This window comes from Prionailurus bengalensis, chromosome A1 (genome assembly GCF_016509475.1).
Source record: "Prionailurus bengalensis isolate Pbe53 chromosome A1, Fcat_Pben_1.1_paternal_pri, whole genome shotgun sequence".
In the NCBI taxonomy this organism is placed as follows: Eukaryota; Metazoa; Chordata; class Mammalia; order Carnivora; family Felidae; genus Prionailurus; species Prionailurus bengalensis.
This window is the reverse complement of record NC_057343.1, coordinates 116164277-116182852: the sequence shown is the minus strand read 5'-3', so window position 1 is coordinate 116182852 and position 18576 is coordinate 116164277. Positions and strand designations below refer to the sequence as shown.

At 55.6% G+C, this 18576-nt stretch overlaps 3 protein-coding genes across 4 annotated transcripts in view; all 3 read left to right on the top strand.

Moving 5' to 3' along the window:
• PROB1 (proline rich basic protein 1) lies at positions 1 to 4629 on the top strand. The gene has a single exon (XM_043573042.1). The coding sequence runs from the start codon at positions 70 to 72 to the stop codon at positions 3133 to 3135; it is 3066 nt and encodes a 1021-aa protein (XP_043428977.1). The 5' UTR covers positions 1 to 69; the 3' UTR covers positions 3136 to 4629.
• A 199-nt stretch (positions 4630 to 4828) lies between these two features.
• MZB1 (marginal zone B and B1 cell specific protein) lies at positions 4829 to 7732 on the top strand. Its single transcript, XM_043574075.1, has 4 exons — positions 4829 to 5497; positions 6650 to 6774; positions 7144 to 7254; positions 7352 to 7732. The coding sequence occupies exons 1-4, from the start codon at positions 5294 to 5296 to the stop codon at positions 7509 to 7511; spliced, it is 600 nt and encodes a 199-aa protein (XP_043430010.1). The 5' UTR covers positions 4829 to 5293; the 3' UTR covers positions 7512 to 7732.
• Positions 7733 to 9169: 1437 nt separating this feature from the next.
• Positions 9170 to 18576, top strand: part of SLC23A1 (solute carrier family 23 member 1) — a 15412-nt gene continuing 6005 nt past the window's right edge. Inside the window, exons 1-14 of one of the 2 annotated variants that reach the window (XM_043572515.1) lie at positions 9177 to 9455; positions 10543 to 10604; positions 11245 to 11379; positions 11844 to 12001; positions 12739 to 12827; positions 12988 to 13055; positions 13238 to 13419; positions 13531 to 13651; positions 13954 to 14110; positions 14413 to 14560; positions 15106 to 15211; positions 15454 to 15583; positions 15683 to 15826; positions 16329 to 16424. In XM_043572515.1, coding sequence (XP_043428450.1) covers positions 9374 to 9455; positions 10543 to 10604; positions 11245 to 11379; positions 11844 to 12001; positions 12739 to 12827; positions 12988 to 13055; positions 13238 to 13419; positions 13531 to 13651; positions 13954 to 14110; positions 14413 to 14560; positions 15106 to 15211; positions 15454 to 15583; positions 15683 to 15826; positions 16329 to 16424 — 1678 coding nt within the window. In that variant the 5' untranslated portion in view covers positions 9177 to 9373. Of the gene's footprint in view, positions 9456 to 10542; positions 10605 to 11244; positions 11380 to 11843; positions 12002 to 12738; positions 12828 to 12987; positions 13056 to 13237; positions 13420 to 13530; positions 13652 to 13953; positions 14111 to 14412; positions 14561 to 15105; positions 15212 to 15453; positions 15584 to 15682; positions 15827 to 16328; positions 16425 to 18576 lie in introns of both variants that reach the window. The other variant, XM_043572600.1, reaches the window with a different exon arrangement.

The following is an 18576-nucleotide window of genomic DNA, read 5'->3' as shown; positions in this document are numbered from 1 at the left end:
CAGTGCGGGCGTCCGCGGCACCGGCGGAGGCTAACGTGAGGGAGGTAGTGCGCGGCGTCCAGCCCCACCATGCTGACCGCGTTCGCACCGCCAGCCCTGCCTGGGCTCCCAGGGCGCCTGCCTGAGGTCCCCGCCCGGCGCCAGGACTCCTCCGGTTCGTCAGGTTCCTACCACACGGCTCCGGGTTCTCCAGAGCCCCCGGACGTTGGGCCGGACGCGGAGTGCCGAGCGAATTGGCCCGGGGTGGCCCCTGCGCTGGGGGCGGGCGCGCAGCCTCGCCTGTCCGTCAGCGCCCAGAATAGCCGCCAGCAGCTCGGGACCAGCTCGGGTTTCCCGCGAGGCCCGGGCTCCGGCCCGCGGCCACCCCAGCCCCAGCTGCGCATGCTGCCGTCGGGGGAGATGGAAGTCATCTTCGGCGCCGGGGCCCTGTTCAGCCGCTCCGACGCGGCGGATAGCGAGGTGCAACAGCTCACCGCTCGAGCTTTCCGCAGCCTCTCTCCGCCCGGGCCCGCGACACCTGCTCCAGCAACACCGACGCCTCAGGCCCCGAACGGTGGCTCCCGCTGGGCCACTTACCTGGAGCTGCGGCCCCGCGGGCCAAGTCCTGGGACCCTAGCGCAGTTCGAGTGTGTGGAGGTGGCGCTGGAGGAAAGTGCCGAGCCCGCCAGACCCCGGACTGTGCCCAAGCGTCAAATTGAACTGCGCCCCCGACCCCGGAGCCCCCCGCGGGAGGCGGGCGCGCCGCGCCCCCGACTGCTTCTGCGCACTGGCTCCCTGGATGAGTCTCTGGGCCGCCTGCAGGAAGCCGCGGGTCTAGTGCAGACAGCACTGGCCAGAAAACTAAGCCCTGCGGCCCCTGCCCGGAGCAGCGCCACCTTCGGGCCCACGGGGCGGCTGGAGTGTGCGACCCGGGAAACGGCCCGCAGTACCCGAAAGGTCCTGGAGGAGGCCAGGTCTCGGCCACCCCGCGTGCATCATAGTTCAGCCCCCGCCAGGGCACCACGGCCGTGGCCTAGCCTCCGAGAGCGCGCGATTCGGCGTGACAAGCCCGCGCCGGGGACCGAGCCGCTGGGTCCGGTTAGTTCCAGCATCTTCCTGCAGTCAGGGGAGAAGATTCAGGAGGCGCACAGTCAGGAACTCAAGACTCGGTTCCCGCGAGAGACTCTGGATCGAACCATCCTGAGAGAACCGTCTCCGCCTTTTGAGTCTAGGGACTCCCGGGAGGTTCCGAGTAAGGCTGGAAAACCTAGGAGCTCGTCCCCACTGTGGCAGGCTCCAAATGGGACCGTACGGGGTCCTCACTGCCCGTCCCCCCAGAATCTGCCTCCGTGGAATCGAGCTATTCGGAGAGTAAGTAGCCCGTCGTTTCCCGAGGCATCCTCTGCCTGGGGAAATCAGGATCCTGCTATCGAGGAAACTGTCAGCAGAAGAAGCCCTTCCCCACCGATCCGTTCTCAGTGGAATCAGGGTGTTGCCAGAACAAGAAGCCCATCCCCCGAAGCTCCTTCCCTGTGGGAGGTTCCGAAACCTGCAGTTGGGAATACCGCAGAGGGCAATAGGAGCCCGTCCCCGCCGGCCTTGTCCTCACTGGAGGCTCCAGATCATACTAATGGGACGTGGAACCCATCTCCCCAAGAGACGTGGGATCCCACACTGCAGGGCTCATCGATAGTACCTACATCGGAAGCTCTAAATGGGATAGGACAGGAGGAGCTGGCGCTGCCTAGACCGTCCGCCCCCAGGACCCCCGAGTTCACAGACGCGCAGAGTCCGTCCACGCGGGAGGTGCGGAATCTTGCCTTCCGAGGCAGTCAGCCGTCGCCAGAAGTGGATGCACCCGAGCTGCCCCTCAGTCGCCTCGTGGGCACCTTGGATGCCGATGTGCACCGGGAAGTCTCGGGCCCTGGAGAAGCAGCCTCGGGACGACCGCGCGTGGCCATTCCACGGCCCCGCGACGTGCGCAAGATGGTGAAGACCACGTACGCGCCAAGCTTTCCTCCGGGAACACCAGGTTCGGGGCTGCCTGCGCCTCCGGCGGAACCCCGCGGAGAGGAGGGCAGCTCATCCAAGACACAAGAGTTCCAGGCGCTGGAGTCCCCAGCCCCAGCTCACTACACTTCTGTTTATCTGAAGGACTTTCTGCCAGTCGTGACGCACCCCTACGAGCCCCCAGAGCCGTCCCCCGACACAGTCCCCCGGGACGCTTCACAGCCCAACGGGGTCCTGAGGCGGAGAGCAGAGAACAGCACGGCAAAACCCTTCGCGCGCACTGAGATCCGCCTGCCTGGTGCACTGGCCTTGGGCCGCCGGCGGGAGGGACCTGGGGGAGTCCTGGTGCGCGGTTCTGGCGTAGAGAACCGGGATGCGGAGGTCCAGCGCCTGGTCCCTGACGGCCAGGGGCGGACCAGCCCTCTAGGAGGCGCTCGCACCTCACCCCAGCAGTCGCCCATAGGGCCAGCCGGGCCCCAACCATCCAGACCACCCTGTCCCAGCTCCCCTCAGGCGAACCCTAGCTTGAGCCCTGGGATAGCACCCAAATTGGAGACGCCTCGTGTGGCCCCCGAGACCGCGAATGCTGTCCAGTCGTCTCTCCCGCGGGAGCCCCAGGCGTCGGCAGGCAGAACGGCCCCCCCCCAGCCCCGCGCCGCGTCAGCGCCACCGATGGACCGGTCCCCAGAAGGCCCTTTCCAGGGGGCGCGGAAGCCACCTGGGACCGCGTATCCGGGGAAGGTCCTGGTGGACCCCGAGAGCGGCCGATACTACTTTGTGGAGGCGCCGCGACAGCCTCGGCTACGGCTGCTCTTCGACCCAGAGAGCGGGCAATATGTAGAGGTGCTGCTGCCGCCATCGCCCCCAGGGCCACCCCGCCGCGTCTACACCCCGCTGGCCCTGGGCTCCAGCCTCTACCCGTCCGCCTATGGGCCTATCCCCAGCCTGTCGATGCCGCCATCCCCGGGCCCGCCGGCCTTCAGCGGCCCCCCGCTACCCTGGGCCTCTGAGGCGGGGCACCTGGACGGGATGTATTATCTGCCAGTGAGTGGAACCCCCAGCCCCGCACCCCCTCTGCTCCTCTGTGCTCCACCCAACAGCTCAGGTTCAGCCCAGCCCGGCAAAGGGTCCTTGTTCCCAGTGTGAGGTCTGATCCCCCATGGTGTTGGGGCCTGTTGGTAGCCTTGGAGGTTCTGGCATCCAGTCCCCTGCCCTTCTTTCCTTCTATCACCTCTTTCTTTTACTCATCGCATCCAGTCTTCAGACCGGAAGTTACCTTCAGAGAATGTATCTGAAACTTTGGGACTGATGGAGCTGGAATTCAGAAAGTGGCTGCCTACTTCCTCCCCCAACAAAATTGTATACTCCTTTCCCAAGCATTCCCAGAGTGTAGTGTGTTTGTGTGTGTGTAAAAGTGAGGGGTCTCAAGAGTTGTCCCCAGGAGCCAATTTGAGGGGCTGCTGGGGTTTGCTAGGGGCAACAAGAAATAGGAGCAGCAGAGGGCTGGGCTGCTCCCAGAGGTAGTGAGCTGTCTGTCCCTCCCTGAATGGTGGACCCAGCTGAGATGGAGCAGGCTAGTGAGCACTGGTGGGATGGAAGGAGAAGGACTCTGGCTAGAAACTTTGTTATTCTTTGGAAGAGGGTGTGAGCCTTGGCCTGGGAGACTGTGTGGGAAAGTGGCCAGTGCAGCCCCTAGGCCAGGCAGGGTCTGAGAAGGAGAGCTGTTGAGGCAGCAGGTGGAGGCAGAGCAAGGAAGTAACATGGAAGTGGTTATGGTTATGGACAGTCAGCCTGGGGATGGGGGTTGGGTGGGGAGGCAGCTGTAGTCTCCAACTGGGAGCCCAAACTCTCATCCTCCCCTTAACCTCAGCATCTGACTTGGCTTCTCTAAGCCCTCAGAGCTGAGCTGGCTCATCCTAGGGCCAGGAGTGGGGGGTCTTAAGCCATCCCCACCCAGAGTGGAAAGCAGATGAAGTGAATCATCAGGAAGGACTTACAAGCAGAGCCTCTTGACCATTCTGGGTTCTGGGTGTAATGGAGGATGAGTTAAGGCTGGCAGTAAAAGGGGTGCCCCTGGGGTCGGGATGAGGGCGGGGACAGAGACATGGAGCCTCAACTGGTTCAACTGCCTCAGTAACAGTTGTGGCAACCATGCCCAGAGAGGGGGTGGCTCTGCAGGCTGGGCACAGCAAGGAAGGGCCTGTGTTCTAATTGCCCTGAGATTGTAGGAGCCTCTGAGGAGGCCTGAGAGAGATGAATGGGGTAGGAGATGCTCTGCATGGGGGTCTGTGTGGAGTTCTGAGCTTGAATTGGCAGAAGCTTGTTGAACTGATAAGTGATGATGTGATGAGTTTGTGGAAGAAGAGTTCCCATTAGAAGCAGTTGTTGGGGACAGAGATGGATGCCTTACTTAGGTTCCAGGCCTCTGGGGGGTCTGGGTCCCTTGAAGTCTACCTGTCTGCCTCTCTGCCTTGGACTGGAAGCTGACCAGGAGAACTATGAGTCAGAATAACCTGAACATCTTCTTATGGCCAGAGATGCTGGTTCTGATGACATGAAGGGCCCTGGGCTGCTCCTGGTCCCCTCACCTCATCCTGGTGTGCAATAAATCACTGACTCAATGAGCCATGATGGTCGGAATGACTAGTGTAACTTGTCTGATTTCTGATTTCCTATCACAACCCCTAACACCCCCCATAATGCTCTTCCATGCCTTGGTATGTCTCTCAGGCTCAGGGAAGGAGCCCATGTGTGTCTTTCATGTGCCGTGGCATCCTTGCCTCAGCAAACTTGCCTCCCAGGGAGGGAGCCCTAGGCTGGCAGCCATGCCTGTGACCTAATTCCTCCTGGTGGCTGAGTGGCCAGTGGCTTTGGGGTCAATCAGGTTTGGATTCCAGTTTCAGTATGGCCCTTGTAGCTGTATGGTCTTGGATTTGTCACTTTTCTCTGAGCCTTCACGTGCTCATAAAAATGACACTAACCAAGTACCTCTTCCCCCATGGTACTCAGGACAGTGCCCACTGAGTTGCCAGATCCCAGGACATGGGAGGTATCAGCTCCCATGTGTTCTTGCCCACGCTCAGCCCCCCTCCTTACATCACTGTTCCCTATCTGTGAAATGGAGTTGAGTTGGTTGAAGCAAGGATCCCACTAGAGGAGGTGCACACGTGGCATCTTCAGGGCCCTGGGGGAAGGGAGAGAGTGGGAGGGGTGAGGTGTTGGTTCCCCATTGGTTGGGTCAGGAGTTCCGGGGCAGCCCCCACTGCACACATATACATGCACACCTGCACCCCAACCACAGCCCATGCTCACTGAGCCAGCTCCACAAACCATGAGGCTGACACTAACACTGACACTGCTGCTGCTGGGAGCCTGGGGCATCCCAGGGGGCCTTGGAGACAGGCCTCCACTCACAGCCACTGCCCCGCAGCTGGACGATGAGGAGAAGTACTCAGCTCATATGCCTGCTCACCTGCGCTGTGATGCCTGCAGGGCGGTGGCCTACCAGGTGAGTACCTCCCCCCAGCAGTTCCCCTGACCCTATCCAGGCCCCTCTTGAAGACAGTCCCCTCCTTCTACCTCAGATTCTACTATTGGCTTTTGATATCTTTTTCTTTTCTTTTTTTTTTTTTTTAATATTTATTTATATATGTGAGATCATGACCTGAGCCGAAATCAAAAGTGGGACGCTCAACTGACTGAACCACCCAGGCGCCCCTGGCCTTTGATTTCTAAACTCTCAATCCCAGGGTATCGAGTCAGATTCAGCCTTCCATGATATTTCCACCTTCACCTCACCTAAACCTCCATGCCTCAGTTTACCCATCTCTCTGCCCAACAGCGAGCAGATTATCTGGGACACCCATTCCACAATATCTTGAGACTCTAGGGAGTCACGAGCTTGTCCCCTTGGACTCTTTCTTTTCCAGGCTTATCCTCAGGTTGGGGCTTCTTCCCAAAATATGACCAGGGAGCACTGGTGTTTATGTGCATGTGTGCATGTGGGTTGAGTACATGAATATATGAGTATGTGTGTATCTCTTGTTCATGCACAAGCCTGTCAAGCATGCCTGAATATCTCTATGGGGGGAGGGGAGCCTATGAGCACACGTGTCATTAAAGACTGGGCTCTGGTTTTTTTTTTTCTTTTTTTCTTTCCTTCTTGTGGTTTAAGAAGAAGAATGGCTCTGTCAGCTAAGCATCGACTTTTGGTTTCAGTTCAGGTCATGATCTTGCATTTTCTGGGCTTGAGCCCCATGTCGGGCTCTGCACTGACAGTGCAGGAGTCTGCTTGGGATTCTTTCTCTCTCTCTCTCTCTCTCTCTCTCTCTCTCTCTCTTAAAAGTAAATAAACTTAAAAAAATAAAATAAAATATCATGTGCTGATGGGCAGGTGTGCCCTGGGGAAGGAGGCCCAATGCTCAGGCCTAACTTTCCACTTCAGAGTTTCCCACCCACCCCATTCCAGGGAAGTGGATCCTATTTCAGCAGACCCAGTCTCAGCTTTCCGAGCCTGTGGGAGGGCCATGAAGCCTGTTCACAGGAGTTTCCTGCTCAAAAGGCTCACCTCACTTTCTCCCGGAGACCCAGGCTCCTGTCTGCCCCTCTCCCACCATTGAGCAGTCCAAAAGTCCTGGCTCTCAGCCCCTCCTTGTTCTAGATGTGGCAACATTTGGCAAAGGCAGAGGCCAAGCTTCACACCCGGGACTCAGGAGGGCAGCAGGAGCTGAGTGAATCAGTATACACAGACATCCTGGACCGGAGCTGCTCCCAGGCCTGGCAGGGGTGAGTCAAAAGTCTGGTCCCTACCACCCTCTCCCAGGGGAAGGGATGATGGGTAGAGGTTCTCATTCTCCCACTCATGCCAGACACACAATTCACTAGGGCTCTGGTCTAAGGTAGGGGGCTGGCTGTGAGGCAGTCTGAGCTCTGGAGCTAGGAGCAAGTAGAATGGTAGGTGGCCAGGATATATGGTTGCTGTGTGACCTTGGGCCAGGGGCTTTCCCTCTCTGGTCCTCAGTTTTCCATCAGGGAAGATCAGAATCTGGGCTCTGGCTTCAGCAAATGCCCAGTGTGCTCAGCCTCATGTAGGGATGGATCCCTTGCTGGCAGGGCTCCCACTAATGCTGTATCTCTCCTCCCCACTGCTTCCAGCTACGGGGTCCGAGAAGTGAACCAGGTGAAACGTCTCACGGGCCCAGGACTCAGCAAGGGGCCAGAGCCAAACATCAGCGTGATGATCACAGGAGGCCCCTGGCCCACCAGGTGATGGCAGGAATGGGGGGTGGAATGGAGACTTTGGAGCCTTGATCAGCCCCCTGTGGGGCAGGCAAAGTCTGAGGCTCTTGCTGGGCTCCCCTAGGCTCTCCATGACATGTTTGCACTACCTGGGGGAGTTTGGAGAAGACCAGATCTACAAAGCCCACCAACAAGGCCGAGAGGCTCTGGAGGCGTTGCTGTGTGGAGGCCCCCAGGGGGCCTGCTCAGAGGAGGCACCTGTCACGAAGAAGAGAGAGCTCTAGTCCAACTGCTCCTTCCCCTTCCTGGTCAGCCCCTGAAGGGAGCTGGGCTTCCTCTGGATCTGTCCTACTCCTTTGTGCAGGCTGCCTGGAGGGCAGGGAGGCCATGCTTTTCTGTGCTGCCATGGCCACCACCCCCCTCCTCAGGCTTTAGAACACTGGGGCCTGGTGTGTGTGAGGCGAGGCCTTCCCTTCTGGACTCAAATAAAACCCAGTGACCTCCATTTCTTGATTCCTTCCATCTGCAAAAGGTGCTCATGGGGCTGGAAAGTCAGACTTTGGTATTTCTGCTGAGGTTGTACCTAGAGAGGGCCAAATACACTTCCATACAGTTTTCCAGAGGTAGGTGAGACCTGTCATGGCTAGAAATGTGAGCAAGCTGCCAAAGGCATATGAAATCAGTTATATGAATGATAAAACCCAGATCCATCATGAGAGAAAAGGAAAACTCCATGAGCAGACTACCTGTGGACACACCTACCTAGCACTCTGCTATCTGTGCCCCTCCCTGAACACTGGTCTAACTGGGTCTATGCCCAGCAGCTGCTCAGTTTCCGGACTCTACCTCTGACCCTAGCTGGCATGATTGAGCCCTAGGTGTCTGCCTGGGACTGGGGAGGGCAGGGTTCCTGGAACGTGCTGGATTCAGTATCTTGATTCTAAGTCCTGCTCTCCCCAGAAATTCTTCTGGCCTGAGACCTTTCCTTAGCAATGGAGGAAATGGTTCCACCTGGGCCCCACCTAAGTCTGGGAACCTGTGGGCAGGCAGTGCTATACCTTGTAGTTTCTTTTGTGGGTGTCTCTCTGATCTGCTGAAGCCCTGGGAGGTGGACAGAACAGACACTCTAATCCCCAGTTTACAGACACCGAAACCAAGGCTTAGAAAATAAAAGAGGCTCAAACCAAGTCCAAGTTTGAGTAGTGACAGGGCTGGGAGGGGATTCAGATTTGGGGAATTGGGGGGGAAGTCATTGCTGGAGGAATAGGGGTGCCCCAGGCAGGACCTGACCCCTCCAGATTTTATGAGCTATACTGCAGCCTGGTCCCCTACATTCCATTACCTGGTCCCTATCTGCCTGAGGCCCCTCCTCCCTAGCCTTCACCCCAGGAGAGAACCCCTAGTCACCAGGAAGAGAGCCAGGGCCCAAGGAACCAGCTGAGCTGCCAGTGTATTGGGTGTGGAGATGGGATCCTATGACATGGATCTGTGTGGCCCTGTGATTACATGGAGTGATTTATTTATTTATTTTTTAAGGGTTGTTTTTTTTTTTTTTTTTTTTTTTTTTTCCTAATGTTTATTTATTCTTGAGACAGAGACAGAGCGCAAAACAGGGGAAGGGCAGAGAGAGAGGGAGACACAGAATCTGAAACAGGCTCCAGGCTCTGAGCTGTCAGCACAGAGCCCGACGAGGGGCTAGAACCCACTGACTGTGAGATCATGACCTGAGCCGAAGTTGGACGCTCAACCGACTGAGCCCCCCAGGCGCCCCTACATGGAGTGATTTAGATACACTGCAGCACAGTCTGAGTGCAGTGGATCCATTTGTTTGTGTACCTGAAACCATGTACAACATATCTGCCTTGTTTCTGTGTGTGTGGCATGTGGCTGGGTTGAACTGAATGTCTGTGGGACTTGTGCACCTAAGTGTAAGGGGTGGAGCTCAGTCTCCATAGCCCCCTGGGGAGTACTGGGGTGGAGAGAGGCAGGTGGGGAGGAAAATGCTAAGGAGAAGTTTGGAAGCTTCAAACTGGTCAGACGACTTTGGGAAACCTGGCAGCAAGAGCCAAGAAGGGAGAGGAGAAGATAGGCAGACAGAGGAACAGCTGGGGACTGGAGAAGCTGACGACGGATTCACGGCCGTGGGATGAAGCTGCTGCCCAGGTGGAGAGCCCTGCTGCCTGTGGGTCCTTGGAACAGGGCCTGGCCGTGGGCACAGCAACCCAGAAGTAGGTGGGCCCTGGGGGGCTGGGGCTGGGGCAGCCCAGAGGGAAGCAGAACCAGGAACTTTAGGTCCATCCCCACCAGCTGAAGAGCCTCAGCTCCTCAGACCCTCCCAACCACCTTTAGCCCCCAGGTCCCATGATCAGGCTGGTAGGCCTGCCAGGAGGAGAAGACAGGCTGAGTCGAGGGCAGGTTTCAGTGACATGCACTCACACAGAGCCCAGTGCTTAGAAAGGCCTTATATTTGGTTTAATATTCTACTACTGCTGTGTTAAAATTCATAATGCTTTTGGAACGGGGGTCCCAAATTTTCATTTTGCACAGTGGCCTGTGAATTATGTAGCCAGTCCTGCCCGGGAGGGGAAGGGAATCATTGTCTTGACATAGGGAACAGGCAAGGCTGGCCCATCTGTTTTGGGCCTCTGAGAAACTGAGGAATTAGTGGTTGTGTGGGGAGGGCAGGCCTTTATCAAATTTAATGGCTGATTTATAGCATGAGCTCCGGAGTTCAGGCCAACCTGAGTTTTTGGAATGTTTTTCTAAAATCATGCACCTATGTGGCCTTGGTCAGATCACATCTCCTAGATCTGTTTCTTCAGCTATAAAAGAGGTTAATACCGCCTAGTGCCTGGGGTTAAACACGGCAGTACATAGCAATTGCTTGGCATACAGTCATTCCTCATTAAAGACAGTGATTATGGTAATGATAATTATTAACTTGTTATTAATAAGTGGGGAGGAAGTGTCTTGTTCAGAGTGTGACCTAGTAAATGCCCCCCGCTACTACCACCTCACCCTGGGGTTGGTAAACTTCCCAGACTGCCCACCCCTCACCAGCACTCTGACCCTCTCTTGGAAACAAGAACAGGTTCCATGCCCAGGCTCAGGTGCAGTCAGGGAAGGGCGTGCTCAGACGGCAGAGGCTTGGGTGGCCTTTACCACCATGGCCAGAGTTAATACGTTATCTCCGCCCAGGTCCTCCTTTCGCAATCAGAGCTGGGGATCTGGTTACAGATTTACTTCAAACAATGTCTGATGTGTGGACTAAAGTCCTTCTTGGCCTTCGTAAAGCCAATCCCCTCTTTTCCTCAGGAACCGCTCACACCTGTGCCCCAAAGATGAGGGCCCAGGAGGACCCCGAGGGCCAGACACAGGTGCTGGGGAACGGGTGGGACCTGGGTGGGGGGCAGGGTTGGGTGGGAGCTAGAGAGCCTTCTTAGGCCTTCTCCCCGGGAAGCAAGAGACAAAAGTTCTGATGAACTTGATCGAGAGTGACTATCCCAAGCTGAACGTAGCAATTGGGGGATGGTGTGTGGGTGGCAGTGGGTGCAGGGGTCATCAGCTTTAGGACTAGCGGACTCCAGCTTGAGGGCCAGCAGGGACCCAACCTCTCCCACTGCCAGGGAAACCCCGAGGACCTCCAAGGGGGCAAGAGTGAAACCACAGTGTGCCCAAGAGGGCCTGTCCACAGACTTCAGCCTTCTTGGTCCCCTCCTCTGTTGCTCCCCAAGGCATTCTGACTTAGGGGCCCATCCCCTTGGTTGGAATGCCCTGGTCCCAAGCCCTCCAGGAGCCAGCAGAGTGGACTCATCCCTGCACAAAGGAATGTGAAGAGCGAGCAGGGAGTAGCCAAGCCAAGTGGCAGTTGGGTGGCTGAACCGAGAGGGAGGGTGTGGTTTGGACCTCTTTCTGAGGATCTGACAGCCACTTGGGCTACCTGATTGATTCTGGAGCAGAATGGACTTAGCTGGTCCTCATCACTCCACCCTGAGTTCCTTCTCTCTGCTGCCCCAGCATGAGTCCCTGGGCTCAGCAGGGACCTCCACGAGGGATCCCACGATGTCCCTGCCTACAGAACCCAAGTTTGACATGTTGTACAAGATTGAGGATGTGCCACCCTGGTACCTGTGCATTCTGCTGGGCTTCCAGGTGGGCTTCTCGGGAGGGCTTCCCCACCCCCACTCTGCATGCTCCCCAGAATCCCCACCCCTTTCCGGGCCAACAAGTTTATCTTGGGTAACAGGAAGAGAAACCTAAGGTCAGCAACAGTGACGGTCACCAAGCAGGGGTGGGGAGGGGGTCTGATGGAGCCTGAGAGATTATCCCCAGCAACATGTCACCTGCCAGGCAGAGTGGCAGTCACAGGGAAGAGGACTCACTCCACTGAAGCCACAGGAATAACTTGGAGGCAGATTACTAACCCAGAGAGAGGTGAGGCGTAGGTCTCTGGGAATCCCTTGCAGGAGTATCAGCCCTGGGTGAGCTGCCAGGGGCAGCATGAGTTCAGGCCCACGGAGGCAGGCATAAGGATGGTTAGGACGCCCCTGTTTCCCTTTGAGCCCTATGGGCCCCACCTCATACACTCTCCCCCCCCCCCCCCCACCATCCCCCAGCATTACTTGACATGCTTCAGCGGCACCATTGCTGTGCCCTTCCTCCTGGCTGAGGCACTGTGTGTGGGCCGAGACCAGTACATGGTCAGCCAACTCATCGGTACTATCTTCACCTGCGTGGGCATCACCACCCTCATCCAGACCACACTGGGCATCCGGTGAGCTGTCTTGCCTCTGCCTCCCCACCCTCAACACACACAGTGATCCACACAGTGGGAGAAGGTGTTTTCTCTGAGGGCTGTTTCTTTGGGGGAAAAAGCTGCTGTCACCACCTGCTACTCCTACTCCCAAGCCAGCCTTAGAGTCCGGAAGCTGGGATCCCACGTTAGGCCCCTGACGTTCCTCAAAGGCGAGAAGTCTGCAGGTTTAAGGGAATATACCCTAGCTGGGCTCTCCTCCTGTGAAGCCCTACTCTGGGTAATCAGGACCACCCACTCCTCCCTTTTAGGGCCTGTGTGGGCTTCTTCAGTGGCCTGTTGTCCAGGGGCCCCTGCCCCTGTGTGCACAGCTCTAGGCTTGGGTGGCCACAAGATGGTTGTTTTTGTGATGGGGGGATGGAGGAAGGTTGTGAGTGGGGCTTGGATGCAAGAGCTGAGCTGTTTGCTTCCCTGTATGTGGCCCCTCACAGTGCAGGAAGTGGGGTTGGGAAGCAAAGGGAGCATGTTGTAGGCCAGAGACTGGATTTGTTTTCTCCCTTGGGCCCCCAAAACCTTAGAGGCCTGCCTGGGGCCACAGCGACTTCTCTCAGCTTTGCCCTGCCCTTGTCCCTGTGTCTCTGTCCCTGGATGTGATTCTTTCTTTCCTTCTCTCTGTGCCCCTCTCTCCCCATCTCTGCTGTCTCTGTGTCCCTGCCCTCCCCTGGCCCTGCCCTGTTGCTCTTTGCCTCTCCTTCCAGGCTGCCGCTGTTCCAGGCCAGCGCCTTTGCATTTCTGGTCCCAGCGAAAGCCATCCTGGGCCTGGAGAGATGGAAATGCCCCCCAGAAGGTGGGCACACTTCTGGGGTCTGTGCTGGAGAGGGGAGGCCCAGGGGCCTGGAAGTCTGGGCGACTGTCCTGAGTCCAGACACCAGACTGCATTCATGGCAGCACCTTCTCTTCTTCTCTGTGTTCCCTGGCTATGTGTGTGTCCCTGTCTCTGATCCCAGAGGAGATCTACGGTAACTGGAGTCTTCCCCTGAACACTTCTCATATCTGGCACCCACGGATACGTGAGGTGGGTTTGTACCTGGGTAGAAGAGATCTGGACCTGAGTAGGGGGCTAGTTGGGAGTGAGGGCCAATGATGAGTTGGAGGATTCAAGGAGGTGGTCCAGGACCTTTTTTCTTTTTTTTTTTTTTAATGTAGAGGTCATAACCTCTAAACAGTGACTTATAGTACCATTATTTGCTTTTCCAGGTCCAGGGTGCAATCATGGTATCCAGCATGGTGGAGGTGGTGATCGGGCTGATGGGGCTGCCTGGGGCCCTGCTCAGCTACATAGGGCCTCTCACGGTCACCCCCACGGTCTCCCTCATTGGCCTCTCTGTCTTCCAAGCTGCTGGCGACCGAGCTGGCTCCCACTGGGGCATCTCAGCTTGGTGAGCAGGCATTAAGCCTGATCCTTTCCCAGCCCCAGCCCTTTCACCCCTTTCGTGTCCTGGCCCCAGTCCAGCCTACCAGCCATCTTTCCTTTGTGCCTCTGCCCCCAGTTCCATTCTCCTGATCGTCCTCTTCTCCCAGTACCTGCGTAACCTCACCTTCCTGCTGCCTGTCTACCGTTGGGGCAAAGGCCTCACTCTCTTCCGCATCCAGATCTTCAAGATGTTTCCTGTGAGGAGCTGACAGACAGCTGGGGCTGGGACTAGGGCAGGGGATGGACCTGGGGCCAGGGCAAAGGTCGGGGGGCGGTCAGGTCCAGGACAGCAGAGGAGCTAGAGCCAGAGCACAGGTGAGGTCCCAGTCAGCGGCTAGAGTAGGTATTGGGGTCCAGGTCTGAGCTGGTGTGGGGGCGAAGGCTAGGGCTGGGGCTGGGGCTGGGGCTGGAGCTGGAGCTAGGGCTGCGGTAGGGGCTGCTTAGCCTGGACCAAGACTTCCAGGGCCCTCAATGCTCCCCTCACCCCACCCCACTTCAGATTGTGCTGGCCATCATGACCGTGTGGCTGCTCTGCTATATCCTGACCCTGACGAATGTGCTGCCCTCAGACCCCACAGCTTATGGATTCCAGGCACGAACGGACGCCCGAGGGGACATCATGGCTATTGCGCCCTGGATCCGCATCCCCTACCCCTGTGAGACACCCCACCTGGGCCCTTCCGCTTCCAGCTAAGACCATCCATGATGGTCCCTGATGATCCCAACGCAGCCAGTGATGCACTTGGCATTAACTGTACATTTATAGTGTGGCAGGCAGAGTGGTATTTTCCTCAAAGCCTCACTCCAGCTTCATGACTCTGAGTGATCCCAAATAAGCTCCCACAACTGTATAGCTCCCACCCCAGCGTGAGACATCTTAACCCCCACATACTGTCTTGTCCACTCCCTGCATCCCAGAGGTTACTGCACCCATCCTCCCTTCTCCCTCCCTATCCAGGTCAGTGGGGCCTGCCCACAGTGACTGCGGCTGCTGTCCTGGGAATGTTCAGTGCCACACTGGCCGGCATCATTGAGTCCATCGGAGATTACTATGCTTGTGCCCGCCTGGCTGGTGCACCACCCCCTCCAGTACATGCTATCAACAGGTATGGCCACCTGCCCTCTCCAATATCTGATCCCTCAGGGGCCATTCAGGAAGCAAATGTAGGGACAAGGTTGAGTCTCAAAGGTGTGGAGTTGGTCAAGTCACTAATACTTTCCAGATCTCATTCTCTTTACTTATGAAATGGAATACTCACATCACTCACTCTATCACCAGTAGTTGAGATAAAGATGCCTAAGGGAAACTGCCGTCATTAACAGCCTTTCATGTACATAGCCCTCCATGTGTATTCTCTTATGCAATCTAACGACTCTGTGAGACAAGGTACCCTTATTATGCCCATTTTACAGATGAGGAAATTGAAGCCCAGAGTCGCCTAAGGGAGTAAGTTCCAGGGCCCTGGGACTAGCGCTCGGACGTGGGCTCTTGGCTCCCAGACCCACCTCTGGCCTGGAGTGGGGAGTACTACGGACAGATAGTTGCAGCTTGCCCAGTCCCCAAGAAGGCGAGCAGCCCACCCAGGGTGATGGAAGGGCATAAGTCAGGGCAGAGGCTGGACCGAGGCCCAAACTCACCCTTTCCTTATAGGGGCATCTTCACGGAAGGCATCTGCTGCATTATCGCAGGTCTGCTGGGCACAGGCAACGGGTCCACCTCGTCTAGCCCCAACATTGGCGTTCTAGGGATTACCAAGGTGCCAAGACAAGCCGGAGCGGCACAAAGCCCCACCCCCATTCCCTGTGCCACAGACTTGCCCTAAGCTTCCCCCACTTTGGCCTAGCCACGCCCTGTCTTCGAGAGGTCCCGCCCCGCAGCAAGCCCCGGCCCTTTTGTGCTCACTTTTATAACAGGCCCCGCCCACCTTCCTGTCCTCTCGACTCATCCCGTCAGGCTTCGCGCCTGGAGTCTAACCCTGCCCCCCCGACTCCCTTGCAGGTGGGCAGCCGGCGCGTGGTGCAATATGGTGCGGGCATCATGCTAGTCCTGGGCACTGTTGGCAAATTCACCGCCCTTTTTGCCTCGCTCCCTGACCCCATCCTGGGGGGCATGTTCTGCACCCTTTTCGGTGAGTGCCGCGTGTGCGCCGTGGGTCTCTGCGCGGTCGCGGAGTGGTGGAGCCCATCGGGCCTGAGGGACGCCTTCAGCAGTTCTCTTGCGCCCTCAGGCATGATTACGGCTGTGGGGCTATCCAACTTGCAGTTCGTGGACATGAACTCCTCTCGCAACCTGTTCGTGCTCGGATTTTCCATGTTCTTCGGGCTCACGCTGCCCAATTACCTGGAGTCCAACCCCGGCGTCATCAACACAGGTGCCTCCGCTAGTCTGAGTATCTCGGTCGATAGGGGAGGTATGGTGGGCTCGACTCTGGGCACAGCTCCCTCGGTTAAAGGCACCATAGGACAGAACCACAAATCCTGCCCAACTCTAGATGTGAACCAGAAGCTGAGAAGTGATTAGCAACTGTCCTTTACTAAGACACTTTCTATGGACAGCTATGGAGCTTTACATGTGCTCATTTAATATTCACAACAGCTCCAGGAGACAGATAGTATTATCATTTCCACCTTACAGAAGAGGAAAGTGAGGCTCAGAGAAGTTAAATGATTTGTCCCAAGTAGCAATTGGCAAAACTGGGATTTGAATCCAAGGGTGGGACAGGGTACAGATAGGTTAGAAAGTTGGGGTTTGTACCACTTCATCTCCCTGCCCACTCAAGGAAGTCAGTAAACTCCACAAGTGGGGAGAAAGTCCCTGAGCTCTGGTCTTCAGGTGAGGCCAAGATGTCCACTGGCCCTTGACCTATTCCACAGGCATTCCTGAAGTGGACCAGATTCTGACTGTGCTGCTGACCACAGAGATGTTTGTGGGTGGGTGCCTCGCTTTCATACTGGACAACACAGTGCCAGGTATGGGTCACCTCTGGGAGGGAAACAGAACTAGGCTGGGCTCACATGCACTCTAACAAATGGTCCCTCGATCAGAAGTGTGGCCAGGACCCATGCAATGCAGGGCGTGCAAGGAGAAACAGGAAGTTTGGGCTGGTGGAGTGCCCACTGGCTGGACGGAGAGACTAGTGGCTAGACAGTGGTACAGTCATGCCTCATAGGTCTTGAAGAGGATGGGTCTAGAGAAGTCATTCTGGGGCCCTGTGAGTTGTTTCCTTCCAATTCTTGATAGCCAGGTTGAGGGGTGCCTTTGGTAGCCTTTGCTTTCTTAGATTAGGGCAGATACAAATGAAGCATCAGTTTGTTGGCAACACCCACTACCAAATAATACTAGCTACTAGAAGAGCCCCTAACATTTATTTCTCTTCGATGTTACGGCTTTTTGCAGGGATTGTGGAAGATAACTTAGTGAGTCCCTGAGAACCCTCCTGGCTCATGTTTATGTTCCCTGTAAAATATAAAAACTCACCAGTTGCTTAATGAGTAACAAGCACAGTTAACGTTTACCAAACGTCTACTATGGGTCAGGCATGAAACTATGTGTCTCATTTCATTCTCAAAGACTATCCTGGTAGATACTATCAACACCATTTCACAAGGAAACAGAATCAGAGAGGTTAAGTGACTTACCGAAGTTCACAGCATTTGAAGATTTAACAGGTTGCAAATCTGGGATTTTTACCAAGTCCATTTGATGCAGTCTAGGACTTGTGTCCCAACAATTGCACCATACTGCCTCTGTAGAGGGTTTTGGGGGATCTGGTGGATCAGGGAAAGCCCCATGGAGGCAGAGGTTAAAGACTGCATCATTCCAGGAAGATGAGGGATGGAAGTAGAAGGATGATGGCCCTCCATCACCCACCACTTCCCAGCCTGAACACAGCTGCAGGGTTGGAGGGCAGGCAAGGCCTAAGTGCCATGGCACTTTTAGGAATTCCAGACAGCATCAGATGATGAGAGAACTCTTGGTAGCAGTTACCCCATGGACTAACAGGTGGTACCCGCTCCTCCCCATTTATAAGGCTGGCTGTGGACATGAGAAAGAGAAGTGGCAGCCTCTATGCTCATGGAATCTGAGGAGGTAGAGGGCATCAGCTGGACTGTATACTGACGGACTTTGTGATTTGGGTAGCTGGATTAAGCTACCTCAGATTTTAATAGCCTCAGACTGCCTTGCTGAGATTCTCACATTCCCATCCTTCAACCCAACTCCCTATCAGCAACCATCACTACCAGGGATCATTTTACATGTTATGCCCCATAATCCTTTTTTGTTTTAATATTTGTTTTGAGAGAGAGAATGCGAGCACACAAGCAGGAGAGGGGCAGAGAAGGAGAGAGAATCCCAAGCAGGCTCTGCGCTGTCAGCACAGAGCCCGACAAGGGGCTCAGCTGCACAACCAACTGTGAGATTGTGACTTGAGTCAAAATCAAAGAGTTAGACACAACCGACTGAGCCACCCAGGAGCTCCATAATCGTCAATAGTCCTTCAGTGTGCATTGTTGAGAAATCTGAAGCTGAGTGATCAAATCACTTGCCTAATTCAAGTTGCCTAATTGCCAACCTGAATTCAAACCCAGGTCTGGTTAAATGAGAAGCCAGTCCTTAATCATGGAATTACCTGTATACAACTTTCTTCTGTGTGATGTACATTTTACTGATGGGCCGCCTTGCATTTTCTTTCTTTCCCCATCCACAGCAGAAACTAAGAGGGGTAATTTAGTTCAAGAAATGCTAGTGGGGCTAGTGGAAGTCTCTTTCTACTCACACTGTATCAGTCATCTCTAACCTCAGCCCTCTTGTAAAAACCTCAGAGATCTCACGCACTGCTTTCCTGCCTCTTGAAGAAATACTCCCCTAGATGTAAATAATCTTTTATGTATCCATACTACCAACAAAGATTTTACTTAGTAGCTTGACTTTCTGAGGTTTGTATTATAAAAACAAGTGTATTTTCTAAATATGGAATCATAATATTGAATATTAATAATGATTATAGTGTTTGTGAATATCCCTGCTTGGCCCCAAAGCGGGTCTGGGCACTATCTGGTCCCCATCAGCTTAGCACACACTAGCTCCACACTAGAGATGTAAACTGACCATTACTTAACC

Excerpts from the sequence above, each read along its gene's own strand:
- MZB1 (XM_043574075.1), top strand. The coding sequence starts at position 5,294 with ATGCTCACTGAGCCAGCTCCACAAACCATGAGGCTGACACTAACACTG. Across the intron at positions 6,775-7,143 it reads TGCTCCCAGGCCTGGCAGGG|CTACGGGGTCCGAGAAGTGA; the intron begins GTGAGTCAAAAG and ends CACTGCTTCCAG. Across the intron at positions 7,255-7,351 it reads GGAGGCCCCTGGCCCACCAG|GCTCTCCATGACATGTTTGC; the intron begins GTGATGGCAGGA and ends GGGCTCCCCTAG.
- PROB1 (XM_043573042.1), top strand. The coding sequence starts at position 70 with ATGCTGACCGCGTTCGCACCGCCAGCCCTGCCTGGGCTCCCAGGGCGC.